The sequence below is a fragment of the Diabrotica virgifera genome, chromosome 9 (assembly GCF_917563875.1).
Source record: "Diabrotica virgifera virgifera chromosome 9, PGI_DIABVI_V3a".
NCBI lineage: Eukaryota > Metazoa > Arthropoda > Insecta > Coleoptera > Chrysomelidae > Diabrotica > Diabrotica virgifera.
The window spans coordinates 155,244,492-155,261,357 of record NC_065451.1 but is presented as its reverse complement, the minus strand read 5'-3'; the positions used below and the strand labels follow the sequence as shown (position 1 = coordinate 155,261,357).

General features: G+C 35.4%; 1 protein-coding gene across 3 annotated transcripts in view; it reads right to left on the bottom strand.

Annotated features, from left to right (window-relative positions):
• LOC126892257 (zinc finger protein 227-like) overlaps window positions 1–16,866 on the bottom strand; it is a 63,692-nt gene that overhangs the window by 26,194 nt on the left and 20,632 nt on the right. Inside the window, exon 2 of one of the 3 annotated variants that reach the window (XM_050661764.1) lies at window positions 10,168–10,433. The exons of 1 other annotated variant lie outside the window; for it this stretch is intronic. In XM_050661764.1, coding sequence (XP_050517721.1) covers window positions 10,168–10,393 — 226 coding nt within the window. In that variant the 5' untranslated portion in view covers window positions 10,394–10,433. Of the gene's footprint in view, window positions 1–10,167; window positions 10,629–16,866 lie in introns of those variants that run through there. One more of the 3 variants, XM_050661762.1, reaches the window with a different exon arrangement.

The following is a 16,866-nucleotide window of genomic DNA, read 5'->3' as shown; positions in this document are numbered from 1 at the left end:
GTGACCAACAACGAGGTCATATGATGAATTGGAACTGAGAGAGAACTCCTAAATATTGTAAAAACAGAAAAACGAGTTACCTAGGACATATTTACAGATACAACTTTTTACGACTCATCATGGAAGGAAGAAGAGGTCCAGGAAGAAGAAAATGCTTCTGACTGAAGAATGTAAGAGACTGGACAGGCATGTACGCACATTCGATACTAAAAACAGCTCAAGATAGAGAGCAATTTGCTGTAGTTATAGCCAACGTTCATTAATGTAGAAGGCACCTTAAGACGTATGTTGTTTCAAATGATATACTGTACCAAATTATTTAAAAGAAATTTTTCATGTGTGCAATCTCAAATGTGGTTACAAGTTCATTTTCTGAGAAAACTGCTTAAAACAAATTTCACACTTGTACGGTTTTTCTCCAGTGTCAACTCTCAAATGTTCTTTCAAATGACCTGGTTCACTAAATTGCTTAAAACAAATTTCACACTTGTAAGGTGTTTCTCCAGTGTGCACTTTTAAATGTCTTTTTAAATTACCCGCTGTTCTAAACTGCTTAAAACAAATTTCACACTTGTACAGTTTTTCTCCAGAGTGAACTCTCAAATGTACTTTCAAATTAGATGCTTGACTAAACTGCTTAAAACAAATTTCACAGTTGTACGGTTTTTCTCCAGTGTGGACTCTCAAATGTTCTTTCAAATGACCTGCGTCACTAAATTGCTTAAAACAAAATTCACACTTGTACGGTTTTTCTCCAGTGTGCATTCTCAGATGTGTTTTCAAATAACTTGCTATACTAAACTGCTTAAAACAAATTTCACACTTGTGAGGTTTTTCTCCAGTGTGTACTCTCAAATGTCCTTTCAAAGCACTTGCCTGACTAAACTGCTTAAAACAAATTTCACACTTGTATGGTTTTTCCCCAGTATGTACTCTCATATGTATTTTCAGAACAAATTTGTGAGAAAACTGCTTAGAACAAATTTCACATTTATAAAGTCTTTTTTCAGTCGCAACTTTCGTATTTCTATTCGATATTTTTCCTTCAGTGTGTCGATTCATGTCATTTCCTTTATCAGATGAATCTTCAACGAGTTTTTCCGTAATTTCCGTTTTGTTTTCATCTTGGGGATAACCTAAAATACAAACTAAGTATAATATAATTGAAGACACGAGTTGATGAAGGTGATATGTAACATTTTTCTAAAAACAGTTTTTTTGTATAGATTAAGGTATTCAGCCCTGTGATGGAGGACCGAAGTTATCTTTAACGTTTTCGTTAAAGTTACGATAACTATGACATATAACTAATCGATAACTTTTTACGTAAATTTCGTGTATGCGTCACCGTTATGACACAGTATATAAAGGTTCCACGGTAAAATCACTCTTCTATCGGCGCTTTGATCTCAGGAAGTAATACCGGCAGTACGCAGTTGGTAATTCACCAGTGGTGGATGCGGGTTTTCCCTGTTAAAAGCCGTACGTTTCTATGCGAATAGCAATGCGAGAGTGGGGCAAAAGCGACTGCCAACATTGCGCGGTCGCCATGCGCGACTACAGATTTTACTTCCAATTTTTCGGAGAGTGGTTCGAATGTCCCTCTTTATACTGTAGTTATGATATGAGTCATTTATTAAACAGTAAAAAAAGAAATAAGTATTGGCACGTATTGGTTTCTCTAACAAAGAGAACCAACCTTATGTAGAAATAGTACAAGTTGGAGCGATAAAGTGAATCATGAGAAGACCTACCCGTCGCCGGCCACCGCCGATGACAGAACAGTGCCGAACAACAAACAGCTGTTCGGGTTCGGTGGTATATCAAAAAGTAGATAGAAATAGGGTTGCCAGATCGGGGGTACTTTCCCACAATTTTGGGGTAATTTGAAAGCGTCTAGGGAAATTTTTCTAAGCAGAAATTGTAGTGGGATTTTTTGGGCCGGAAAATTTTGGAGGATTTTAAGGCGTCATAATAAATTAAATTTGCGAATGTATATAAAACTGTAGGTTATACTTTAAACGCTTTTATTTAGTTCAATAGTTTGCGTCAAATCTTTAGACGTTAATTTGAGTGCCTTTTCTCCAATGCAAATGAATGAAAATTTGCAGACATATGCATTCGCGGGAACAATACACGAATAATCAATAAAAAATTTTTTAATGTTTATTAATTGTTTAAATAAAAAAAAAGATTTTAATGGAAAGTGCTTAAATTCTCTTGTTTTTTACAATGTAAAAACTTGAAACTTTTACGGATTGTAGCTAATGATATGAACTATACATAATTTCACTTTTTACGTTTAATTGTTTACGTTATGCTTCATAAATAAACAATAAAGTTTCAAATTTTTTGCCGATTCCGACTACTTTTCATGTTAGTACATCATATGTTTTATACATATTTTAAGAAACATGACGATATATTTTCATATTTAAAAAGTGTAAGACTAAAAAGTAAAAAACAAAAAAATATGAAAAAAAAAATTTAAGAAACGCTTTTCTTTAGAAACGAGTGACTAAAATTAAAAATATTATAAAAAATCAAATAAAAAGCAAAAAATAAAAAAAATTGAAAAAATCTAACACATTCGTTAAAGAAAAGCGTGGGGCGAAAACCGTTTATTCGATGAAGACGCGCCACGCTTTTCTTTGACGAATGTGTTAGATTTTTTCAATTTTTTTTATACTTCCATATAATTGAAGACGATAGGAACTATGAATTATTTCCAGGACCCTCGTTGATAAGAAGTATAATTTTTGTTTTTCATTTGACTACTAATTATTAAAATGCGGCAAAAATTTAAATTTGGGGATTTGAGCTTCAATTTGAGGGAATTCAGTTTCTAAGTGGGGAATTTATAAAATCTCATCTAGCAACTTTGGATAGAAAGAACAGTAGGTACTTAAAATCCATATGTTTATAAATTTCAACTTATATTTGATTTGATTTTTGTATAATTTTTAAAATTGTATTACCCTTCTATTCTTAATTATTAAATTAATAGCTTCTAAATTCACTTGATTTCGGTCTAAAAACAAGTCAAAAGATGAATCTAACCTTACATATCCTTACATAACTATCTCACAACTTGAGGTTTAACGTCGCGTTATAAAGTGACAGTAAATCACATAACTCAAGAACTGTCAAGAAATAACGCAAGTGGTTAAGTGAAATATGATACATCACGCCAATTTGACGATTATAACTAGGCTTGGGCATAATAGTTCATCATCAAGAGCGCTCAGTTTAGTTCAAATGTAAGAAGTGAACTAGTTCGCTCTTTTAGTTCACTAGTTCATTAGCACAAAGAGTTACATGAGAACAGATGAGCAAAACGTAAGATTGATTTATCGTTTGTGCATAAGTTTATTTTTGATAAGGCCGATTTTAATTTATATTAACATCAAAATTATTTTATTACAAAATTTATTATTCTTTTTTTAAGGATGTGATCAAAATTCATTAATAAGAAAAAAAGGACAAATTAAATTGTATTTATTTAAAAAAATGCTTGATGCTCACCCACGTCAACTCATCGTTTCATCAGTCAATATTAGTTCATAGTTCTTTTCTTTAGTTCACGCTCTTCCTTCCTACCCGCTCAGCTCCATAGCTCAGATACTTCGTTTGTCGCGTCTCGACTCGACTCGAAGATCGAACCGCTCCTGACTGATAAACGAACGAAACGCGAAGCTCTGGGCTACGAGAAATAAATGACTCACTGAGCGACTGAGCGGTTTAAGCCAGCTCTGGCGAACTAGTTCGTTTAGTTCACGTATCGGAGCCGGATCTTTGAACTAGTTCGCTCATGAACTACACAAGCCTAATTATAACTGAACTACAGGGTAACTTTACGTTATATTTAACATGAGTGATTCATCACAGGGCTGATTATGTACCTATTTATCACGTGACTCCATCAAGGGTGGATCCAGGACCGATTTTCGGGAGGGGCCATAAACTTATTTTGGTGGGGGTTAACATTGTCTAGAAGAGGTATGTAAATTGCACGTCTGTAATATTTTTCTGTGCCACCTAGATGATTGGCTCTCTTAGTCTGTCTACCCACAAATCTAAGTAATTTCCCTTACACGTCCAATTCGTCTGCTAATTCTTTAACACGTTGAGGATGGATGTATAATAGGTTTAAAAAATTTATTCGGTCAACGATTTCTTTATTTATTTACTTATTTACCTAAACTAGATAGATAGATGGATTTAAAGAGGTGGCCTTCTGGCCTATTCCACTGCGACCTTTTCAGATCTATCTATTGTGGTTCTCTATTCCTAGATAACATTCTCTAAGCTGACTCTTTTTAAAAAGTCTAATAGCTTCGAGACTGAACCTTCCATGTAGCTATTTGCCGTTGGATTTTCCTCTCCAAATGCAAAGAACCACACATTTGCGAGACTGTCACACTGACATAGAATCAGAATCTGCACAGGTCATCATCTGACAATCCCATCAACTTCCAGTGCCTATTCAGCTTACAGTGCCCTGTTAGCAGACCTAATGTGGCTTTGACTGTTTTCCTGTCTTTGCTTATTAGGTCTGCCGTAAATTTTGGCGAATGTTCTGTAATGAACTGTTCCGCCTGTCTTTGGCCTGGTGAATTCCTCCACCATTCCAAAGATTTGTGAGCTACCCACTTTCTTGTAGCCGTTCTTGTAACTACTTTTGCAACGCCGCAGAAGGGTTCCGGTCCAACGAATGGCATTGATGAGCCTTGTTTGGCCATTTTATGTGCTTTTTCATTGCTCTTATGACCCTCGTGCTCCTGTACCCAGGCTACCGTAACCTTGCTACAGTCTCCTAGTTTATTTAGGGCACACACACAATCCCATACAAGCTTAGAATTGACCTCGACAGAATTGAGTGGCTGAAGCGCTGCCTGACTATCTGTGAAGATGGCAACTGAACAGAACGTTCTTTTTTGCCTTTCTATTTCTTCCACGCAGTGATGGATTGCCGTTATTTCCGCCTGGAAAACTGTAACATCCTTGGATAGACTATCCGGGAAATGAATTCCTTGATTTGTCCCTACTATGCCGGGTCCCACACCTTCCGCTGTTTTTGAGCCATCAGTGTACCAGGTAGCAACAGCTTGTATGGGTACACCTTCCTTGAAGGAAGTTCCTTCCAGTCTGCCCTGCCTGGTATATTAATTTTGAACTTATTGTCAAAGCTATATCTCGTTGCTGTTGCATCGATAGGCTGCCCCATCACAATATCGGCGTTTAGCTCCTCGATTAGCTTTATTTTGTCAGCACCATGCACCTGACTTATATGTAGCTGCACCATGCATTAACCTGTGCATCACTGATCTGGCTTCGCCCTGCACAAAGATATGAAGTGGTGGTAGATTCAGCAGGACTTCCAATGCTGCTGTAGTTGTTTTTAAGGCCCCGTAATACACAGCCATTCTAGCCTTTGTGTATTACCTAGCAGCCTTATTGCTCCCACTTGCTGCGTCTTTGTCCACCACGTCACCGAGCCATAGGTTATCATGGGTCTATAACCCTTGTGTATAATAGCCATTTTGGGGTTAAGCCACCAATTCTTACCGCACATTTTATGTGCATTATTATGTGTGATTATTGAGCTACAACCCCTTCGCAAGAAAACTACCCCATCTTCCCGGCTTAAGAGAGAGTTCTACTTAAAATGCATTAAATTAATTATTTGGCGACTACATATCATTTAATAATTTATGAGCTCCCAAATTACGCGCATTTAGATCAGTAAATTGTAATTTATTTTGTATAGTGCAGTCACTGAAGGTAAAAATCAACGATTACCTTCAATTTCGGTGAACCTTCATCGATTTTCACGAAAATTGGTCAGTGGTTAGAGAATAGATCAAGAAACAAAGGTGACATGGTGCCACCTTGCGCTTTTACCCTGAGGGTGGATACCGCCCCTTCTCGGGGGTGAAAATTATTTTATAAAAAATAATTGCACAAATCAATAAAAGGCCAAATTATAAGCAACATTTGTTACATAAAGTTATTAAAATAAGTCAATACTTTTTAAGTTATTAAAGATCAAAGATTTTAATTATTTGTGAAAAAATGCATGTTTTGAAGCGGTTTTTCGTAAATTACTGAAAAACTGTAAGTTTTTACAAAAGAGTTAATAGTAGCTTAATTCGTATACCTATTCTAAGTACTTTGACAAGTATTTAGTAAGTGTTACATACAATGCATCTCTTTCTTCAGCTGGGGGTGACTCAGCCCCCCCCACTAAAATATAACTAATATATATAAAGTATAAAACTATACTGCAATCACCATAAAGATGCACTAGAAATAAACAAGCCAAGACACATTGAATATTCGAGGAGGACTCCCAAATCATGATTTACAATGTATCCTACATTGTAAATCCCAAATCATGATTGGCAAAGTTTATACATTGTAAATCATGATTCAGGAGTACTCATCGTAACATTCAACGTGTCTTGGTTTGTTTATTTCTAGTGCATCTTTATTGTGATTTTAGTATAGCTTTAGGCATTTTTAGTAGGTATAAAAATAATCAAATATTCAATGCATTTTTAATATAATTCAAAACAATGTTCCTTTTGTACTTTTAGCAGTGGTATAGTTTCGCCGGCCGTGTGAATTAAATAGCTACTTTAGGGGGACCAAATCATAAACTTAAAAAATTGGGACACATGACACATTCAAGAAGCATTAGCGCACCTAGAATTTTTCTCTAGGGAGAGGTTGGCTTGAACACCGAAAATTTTTTGTATTGGTTGTGAATGACAATATACATTTTCCTACTATTCTTTATATATTTTTCATACCCGTGTTGAGCTGCCCCCACTTGCAAAAATTAAAAAACAAATAGCCCTGATTTATGAGCTATTTATGAGCTCTCATATTCCGCAACCTAAAAATTTTGAACTCGTTCCACTGAGCAGGAATTTAATATTTTAGTGGGGGGGCTGAGTCACCCCCAGCTGAAGAAAAAGATGCATTTTATGTAACACTTACTAAATACTTGTCAAAGTGCTTAGAATAGGTATACGAATTAAACTACTATTAACTCTTTTGTAAAAACTTACAGTTTTTCAGTAATTTACGAAAAATTGCTTCAAAACATGCATTTTTTCACAAATAATTAAAATCTTTGATCTTTAATAACTTAAAAGTATTGACTTATTTTAATAACTTTATGTAACAAATGTTGCTTATAATTTGGCCTTTTAGTGATTTGTGCAGTTATTTTTATAAAATAATTTTTACCCCCGAGACGGTATCCACCCTCAGGGTAAAGTGCAAGGTGGCACCATATCACCTTTGTTTCTTGATCTATTCTCTAACCACTGACCAATAATCGAAATGCACGTGATTTAATAGTTTATTCTTAGAATATATAAGTTACAGGAATTATATCTGCAATACGATATATTTTAAGTTTTCTCAGCATTTTTCTCTTAAGTTAAATCAATTAGGGTTGTTTGCGGGTGAAGGGGATGAGCTCAAAAATCTAAACTATTATCAAAATCAAGAGCTCATAAATAGTTCGTAACTCTGCCGCAAAAATCGATTCAATATTCCTATTTTTAAGTAGTGGGAAGGGCTGACTCAGCCCCCCTTCCCCCCCCGCCACTAAAATATTAAATTCCTGCTCAGTGCAACGAGCGAGAGCTCATAAATCAGGGCTATTTGTTTTTTAATTTTTGCAAGTGGTGGGGGGCAACTCAACACGGGTATTTTTCATATGCCCTGTGGGAAGGGAGGTTTATCTTCCAAACACCCTGGGTGCGCCAGTGTGCGCCACTGCCAAGGAGAGTTTGGAGCGATACCCAAACAGGTAGGGGCGATTGAAACATGGTCTTGCAGCTAATTTGGGACCTATATACTAACGTCATACGTTATTGGTATATATCAATAATACAAACCAAAGACGTATGGCGTAGATATATTAATATTACGTGACACATGACAGAAGCTCGAAACAAATGACAATCGATGAAAAGCCCTATAGAAATCTGCTGAGAAGCAATCCTCTGTATAATATGAACCTACAGTCGGAAAAATGAAAGAATACCCATGAACGAACATATAAAACACGCTGTATTTTCCTGTCACCGTGTCGCAAATAAAATTGCGCAGCGCAAGTACATGTAATAATAATTATTACATGTACTTGCGCTGGCCAATTTTTTGTTTGACACGGTGACAGGAAAATACAGCGTGTTTTATATGTTCGTTCATGGGTATTCTTTCATTTTTCCTACTGTATATAAGACATGTTGTTACATATGGGATGGAAACAAAAACGATTAACAAGAAAGAGGAAGGTAGCATTCTGAAATTTGAAAGAAAAATAAGGAGAACAATACTGGGCCACAATGTACCCAGATAGGGAGAAATAAGAATGAAAACAAATACCGAAATTGAAGAAAATTTAAAGAGATAAAATATAGTCAGATACATAAAATCAACCCAACCCAAATATGGGACATTTAGGCATCCTGAGAGACTTTTTTGGGACCCCAGGACACATCTTTAAAAAACGGGACAATCCCGTTTTTACGGGACGTTTGGACACCCTAAGCTACTTCCATGTAAATTCAAATTACGTCATTGATTCTTATGTCCAAAATTCTCTTGGAAATATTCTCAAAAGTTCTCGGAAATATTATGGAAAGTTCTCGGAAACATTCTTGAAAGTTCTCAGACTCGAATTTTCCATTGCAAAATTCCGGGAATATTCGCGGTCAGGAGAATATTTCCATTTTTTATAGGCGAATATGAATATTCTGGGAAACTTTCCAATGTTCGCAAATATTCGCTTGGAAATATTCTCGACTCACATCACTAGTCAGGCCTTTATTGGAATATTGTTCTTCAGTTTGGAGCCCCCATTATACTTCACACATTCACAGAATTGAGCAGGTGCAGAGAGAATTCCTTAGGTACCTAGCATATAAATTCAATATACCTCGTGTAAATGAATTTACATATGATTTTGCATTATTACAAGATACATTTTCCCTGCCTACTTTGAAAAAGAGGAGGGATCAGGCAGTTATCAAAATATTTTTATTATCAAACTCATTAATAGCATGATTGGCTGTCCTTCATTGATTTCCACAATGTTGTTATCAGTTTCATTACGAAATACCAGATCAGTTAACATATTTCATCAGCCATTTAGGAGAACCAATGTTGGCCTTAATTATTATATGCCTAGAGTGTCACGAATGGCTAACTGTTATGCTGATAGTTTGGATTTTTTTAATGAAAGCTTTAGTAAATTTGTGAGCCTGTTAAAGCAAATAGTGATATACATTTTTCAATGTGATATATTGTAATAACGCGTAACTAATATTTTGTACCTGTCAGTTTTATATAATATCAATGTTGTATTGTTTTATTATTTTAACTATAACTTTATTTTTCTAAGCACTTTTTAGACTAGTCAGATTGTTTTTATATTAAGATTTTATTATTTGACTAGTTCTAATGAGGTTTTCAAACTGTAAATTATTGTACTAAAAGTCCCGTTAATTATTAAATAAACAAATAAAATGCTGATACCGAAACAATACACATTTCAAACAGACCAAATACAGTAGAACCCGCTTATCAGAATAGCATTGGTGCTGAGCAAAAGTATTCCATATAACTGGGATATTCTAATAACCGATTGTTTCGGGGACCTCAAATTTCTATTCTTTAAACCAGGATATTCCTTTAAGCGGTAATCTAATAAGCCGGTTTGACTGTAGTGAAACTGTAAATAATTGATATACAGTAAAACCTGCCACTTCTGGACCTACCCATATCTGGACGGTTTTACCATCCACATCTACCGAGAAAGGCAGTCCTGCTCCTGCTGTTGGACAACGCCCCTGTCATCCTGACTCAAAAGAGCTAAACAATGGCGAAATAAAGTGTCTTTTTTGCCCCCAAATATGACATCCCTGTCAGCCTATGGATCAAGGTGTTATAGAATCTATAAAATGTGTAGGTACATCAACAAAAGTGACAGCTTTGATTGCTGGAATGTATGAAGGAGAAAACGTTTGAGATACTATAAAAGAAGTGGTCTTGATATCCGGATTTTTTCATATCTGGATCAGTCCGTCGCCACATTGATCCGTATGTGGCAGGTTTTACTGTACTAAACATTTTGTTACTTACCTTTTTCAGTTATTTGGTCTTCTTCAAATGGGTTGAGTTTATTTCCATGTTGTTCTATTTCATTAATCATGGGACATTTCTTCAAGTCTACAGAATCAGAATCACATGTGTCCTGGTTGTTGGACTGAACTTCACATTTAAAGTTATCCAAAAGAGCATCATCAAAGTCATTATACTCTATTTCTATTTTGCATGTTTCCTCCGTAATTTCTTGTTTTACTTCCATTTTATTACACTTATATAAAGTTTAGAATGTTTTATGTTTACTAGAACAATCACAATTCACAATCAACAATGGCGCGTGGGACTTGCTCGCAATGCTCGCTCCGCTCGTTTATTTATTAATTTTGTTTAAGTGTATTTCAGTGATATGGGAGAGAATTTCCCTCCCACAAGTCCCAGATAACAGATAACATCACTGGTTTATTTTTTATTGTAAAATTGTAACCTTTTATTGTATATTTGACTTTGACAAGTTGACGCAGGGTTGCCAGATGATCAAAACGAAAATATCGTACAATGCTGCAGAATTATCGTTTTTTAAATGATTTTATCGTACAACCAACTGCACTTAATTTTTCGGTAGAAATCGTCAAATTTCGGTAGATTTTATTTTTTTACCTCTTTTGCTATCACATTGCAAAAAAGTAATACTTCAGGTATGAGTATTCAAAAACTACCTTCATCATCATATGATGATCAATAATCATCATTCATCATAAAAAATATTCAAAGTTCAAAATCGGTATACGTATACGTTAAAAAAATGTATTTTCTCGACTTTTATAGCATTTTCTTCATTTTTTTAATCCAAAGTAACTCGAATAGAGCCGCCTAACAGACGAAGACGCAATACTAAAAATATCAAGGATGCTTTAGTTTTGTTATAATGAATGAATTTAATTATAACAAAAATAAAACTGCATATTTTTTCCTGTTGTAGACTTTTTAGAAAAATTTACCACAGGTGTACCTTTTAACAGTCCCAATACAAATATCCTCATCTTTGTTAAAATTAAAAATGTTTGTTAGGATAATAAATAACAGTTATGTTATTTCTCATATAACATTTTTTTTTTAATTTTAAAATTAAAGTAAATATATGTATTTATAAAATAAGCAAAAAAAGTTTCACATACTTCAGAAATTATCGTACATTTATTCATATTGATCGTACATCGTACAATACCTTTAATTATCGTACAAATACGATAATTATCGTACGTCTGGCAACACTGAGTTGACGGGACGTGCTTTTCATCGATTGTCTGATTGTCATTTAGTCATTTGTTTTGTTTCGAGCTTCTGTCAAATGTTGTATAATCCGTGTATACGCTCTGAGCTTCGCTGGTGTCGCTCCTAGCGGTTACTAAATCAACTTTCACCGGTAATTTTTAAATTTATTATTTAATTGTTATCGCTTAATATTTACAACGCTAAAAAGTAATTCAATTGTAATAGATTTTTTTAAGATTTTGCTAATCATTTTGACGTTCTATTGATGAAATATTAATTTCTTACTTCGGATACTTTCACAATTATCATGTAGATGGCGCCAAGATTAATTTATAATTACATATTACAGAACATTAAAAAACGCAAATTCAGTATTTAAAACGTAAGTATATTTAAGGTAAAAATATAAACCACAGCTTTGATCAACTAATATTTTTTATAATTAATGTTTTTAATTTTAATTTAAAATTAATCACTTTGACATTTATGTCAAATTTCCGGTAAACGTTTACAGACTTGTCACTACTGGCGCTCACGAATTTATAAATATCCCCTCTACGTACGAGCTCACAGCGTATAATAAAAATATACACGGATTATACAATATATGACAGAAGCATTGCTTTGTTCCAGCAGAATTTTGACCTGATTCAGGATCGTACTGAGCGTGCGCTTTACATAAAACCGTGTAAATTTCTCGTTGCTGGAACGCGTTTTTATGTAAAGCGCACGCTCAGTACGATCCTGAATCAGTTCAACATTCTGCTGGAACAAAGACAGATGATTTGACACAAAAAACGATTGAAGTGATTGATGACAAGAAGAAGAATTGATTTGCCTTTCTGACTACACCCTTTTCAATGGAGACCTATGTATAGTAGTGATCGTTCAGATAAGATCCATGTTGAGCAGCGATCGTTCAGCTGGTATCTATTGGCTCCGTGCGTCTCCCCTCTACTTACAGTCACGTGACACGCTGTCAGATTTTGTGAGGACGTTTTAACATTGAGTCTTATGGGATTATTTTGTTAAACTTGAATATTTTATTTTGTAGTGATAATAACCGAATACAATTGTTAGAATTCAGTAGTTATTAATTTATACTGTAATTTATAGTGCAACAAAAATATTTTCTTTTTCGTTAATAAAGATTTATTGACATAAACTGCGATAGTGAGGTTATGTATACAAAATCAAACTGATAATCAATATTGGAAATAGAAGAATTTATATCAGATTAAGTGCGTTTTTATTTTCTGTTTATATTAATACATAATATCACTAGCGGGACACGGCATTTTTTTAAATGTCTCATTTAAACATACACAAAGCGTCCTGATAAAATTTCAAAAAACCGCCACCATGAGCAGGTCGGTCGATTTTGCTTTGACACTTTGTTAACGCTCAGAGCGAATACCGCATAAGGTACGTTTTTATGGTTTGACCTCACTGTTTTAGTAGATGTTTGTTGGTTTGGTCATCCAGTATGAATGTCATACGTTCTTCGATTATTCATATTCTGTTTATAGTGATATCTCACACGTTGCTGTACAGTATATCCTCGACACCTCACCTGTACTTTTCATATGAATAGTGTCGAGAGAGAGAGAGAGAGAGAGAGAAGAAGAAGAATTGTTTTGACTATACCCCTGAAGCGACAGACGAAAAGAATTGCTTCAACTTTCTGACTACACCATGTATATTATACTTTACGACAGACGGAAAGAACAATTGGTTTGACTTTCTGACTACACCATGTATATTATACTTTGTGACAGACGGAAAGAAGAATTGCTTCAACTTTCTGACTACACCCTGTATATTATACTTTACGATAGACGGAAAGAACAATTGGTTTGACTTTCTGACTACCCCATGTATATTATACTTTGTGACAGACGGAAAGAAGAATTACTACAACTTTCTGACTACACCCTGTATATTATACTTTGTGACAGACGGAAAAAGAATTGCTTCATCTTTCTAACTACACCCTGTATATTATACTTTGCGACAAACGGAAAGAACAATTGGTTTGACTTTCTGACTACACCCTGTATATTATACCTTGCGACAGACGGAAAAAGAATTGCTTCAACTTTCTAACTACACCCTGTATATTATACTTTGCGAGAGACAGAAAGAAGAAGAGGCCTTTGCTTTAAATATGTTATTGATTTAATGCAATTTTTAGCCCGAATATTCACTCCCACTGTTGCTCCCCTCATTTGGCACGCAAATATCAAAGCGGAGGCTGACTAGACTGCCAGGTGTCCATATCGTTAAGTTATTTTCAGATATTAAAAACCTCGGCGCTTAGATCGGATATTGTTAAGACTAGCAGATGTCTTTAATTCTCACACGACTGTTTTATATTTCTGCATAGTTATATTTTTCGCAAAAAAATACCACCAACTGTGTTTGTTATTTTCTCACAGTGTGTGTTCAATTAAATTTTTTAATTATGTCTTAATGTCCCCTTTACGATAGCTGCCAATTTGCATGAGAAAAACCAAGAAATGAATTCCCACAATATCATCTTTCTTAATTTATCACATTTGCCAGATGTTCCGCTAGCCTCCGCATTTCGCACGAAGAATATACGTATCAAACCGGATGTTGTCTAGACTACCCGGTGTCCGGTCTAAAAATAGCATTCGATCAACATCGTCAAAAATGATATGGTGGGGGTAATATTCTCATATCTTTATCCTATTTAAGGCAAATTAGTGGAGCTCCTCATTAGTTTATCGGGAATTATAAATACGTGTAGTAAGTGTAATAAATCGTTTTCGCGCTCGGATAACCTGTCGCGACCGCGACGTAGGAAAACATGTAAATACGGAAATATAGATAGTGATAATAAGCCTAATGGTGATTATTATATTCCCAAAAAAGATTATGACCGCTTAAATTGGAAGTGATAGATTGATGTGATTTAAAATTGACGCATGCGTTTAAAAACAGAATTGTATCTTATCGTTTTAATAGTGATAAAAACTGGATTATGATAGATTTTTAAAAGAACCCAAAGTTTTGAACATTTTGAGTGAATATCTATACCAGCACAATATCATAAAGGTAACTTTTGAAATATTTGCTATTTATTTGAAACCTAATACCAATCTGTCAGATATCAAATCCGTGAACACATGCAATAGAATTATAACTATCTGCACTGAACTGGATGAAGTATTTGATGATTTCAATAAATATGTTAAATACAGCACTTTTTCACTGATTCTTATGAGAAAACAAGCCCAAATCTACTCATTTCAGGGGCCTTTTGAGCATATCGTATCACCATTCAGTTTTCCGTCCGACCGAAGTTTACTGAATACTTGACGCAATGTCCACAACAGGAGCTGAAAGTTAGAGTCGTAAGTCCCCCTCGAAGGGCCTCTAACTTCCAGCATGCAAGAGGCTACTCAATTCACCCCCGGCCTGTTGGGTCCTCATCCATTTTCGGTGTATGGATGGCTCTGCAGGATCGCTGCTACGCCTCAGCCCTCCGGGGCTAAGGCAATTGGAGGTGCACTATGGGCCTTGATAAAGACCAGTGCTGGGGTGTACCGAGTTCTAATAAGAACTCGATACATGCTTCTTACATTAGAAACCTAAAAATAAAATGCTCCTACTCTGCTACTTGAAGAGTTGTACTGAGCTCTGCCGTTCGAATAACAGAACTCAGTACAATTCTTACACTAAGAACTACTGGAACTTATCTGCTATACTTTGGTTGGTTCTGAAAAGAACCAAAGCTCGTTTTCTTACATTATGAAACGAAAACCTAAAAGAGAAGTCACTATACTGGAACTAGACTAATAAAATAAAACAACTTCTTATGGTAGAACGACCCCAGACCACAGAGTCAGGGTAAGGCGAGTGCAGCGCCCCAGGCTGACGGGCAAGCCCGTACAGGCCGGAGGACGACTGCGGACTGAGATATCGAGGATTGGAACCGCCAGCTTTTATATAACCGTCGACTGTGACGTGCACGACAGCTGGGAATTCCAAATCCTCGACGGGTGGAGCTTCTGACTCGCGTCAGAAGAGAGAAGGCGGGGCGATGCACATCGAGAGCATAGGCCTCGATGACAGCAACTTGTATTTTCTTCATTCTGTTTCCGATCTTCCTTCAGTGTTTTGGTAAATCATTTACGTGTGCTCTGGTTAGTGGTATATTTTGAAAATTTTGATTTTTTTTAATTGTTGAATTTTTCTGATAATTTTTGACTTTTTCATAATTTTTGATTTAAATTGGCAATTTTTGAAAATTTTATTGTTAATTTAATATTAAATTTTTAGTTTTAATTTAACATGTTGGCTAAACTTATTCTGTATATTTCATCCATCTTGGGGTTAATATCTAACAATTATAATGATAAAAAGTTAAGAAAAGGGTTGGTAGAGTCTAAAAAAGCGATTAAAATTATTCATAATAGAATGAGGTTTGCAAAGACGATTGGCGAAAAGCAGCACCTCGAAGCCCAGATGCGACTGGTGAAAACGTTGAGAAAGCAACTGAAGACTGAACAAAAGAAGGGGGCGGGACTTAACACTCTTTCGGAGACTGCAAAGCATAGGGTACATTGGGAAGACTCTGTATCTACATTTGATTCAAAAATTCAAACTAGAGTCATTTCACACCTTAAACACAAAGGACCCAGGTAGTTTCCTGGTTGATTGCAAAGCTCTGTTCAAGCAACGAATCCAAAATGCCCTACAAAATAACGCTGCAGTAAAAGTTAATACAGTATTTGGAGGAGAGTTCGAGATTGCTCGAGGCGATAAGATGATAAATGAAACGAAGTACTTCACTACTTCAAACTCAGCCATTTATAGAGATACAAATCTTGATGAATGGTTAGAGAAAAAAGTAGTGGAACCCATCAACAGAGACTTGGAAGAATTCCAAGAGAGAGATAGTGGCTGGGCACTAAAGGCAGTTGTTAACCTGGGTTTGGCTCCTCATACATTGATCTTCCCACTCAGATAAAAAGAAAACAGGCATGCATTAATGTTAAAAACGATGACGAGGCATGCTTTGCATGGGCTGTCATATCGGCATTATATCCTTGTCGGAATAACTCCGCTTTAATGTCCTCTTACCCACACTACTCCCAAGTGCTGAAACTTAAAGGTATTCAGTGGCCAATGACCGTCAACAGATTCCAAATTTTGAAAAGCAGAATAATATATCGATCAATGTATACATTTTAAAAAAGGAGAAGAAGAACTATACGACTCTCCCAACCTTCCTAACAAAAACAAGAAGGATAAACATGTGAATCTGCTTTTGTTACAAGATAAATATAACGAGCAAGGTCCCATTAGATATCATTGCGTTTGGATAAAAAATCTATCTCGCCTCCTTTCCAAGCAGCTTAGCAAAGAAGATAGAACAAAATATTTCTGTGATGGCTGCCTCCATTACTTTCGATCGCAAGAAACGTTAAATAT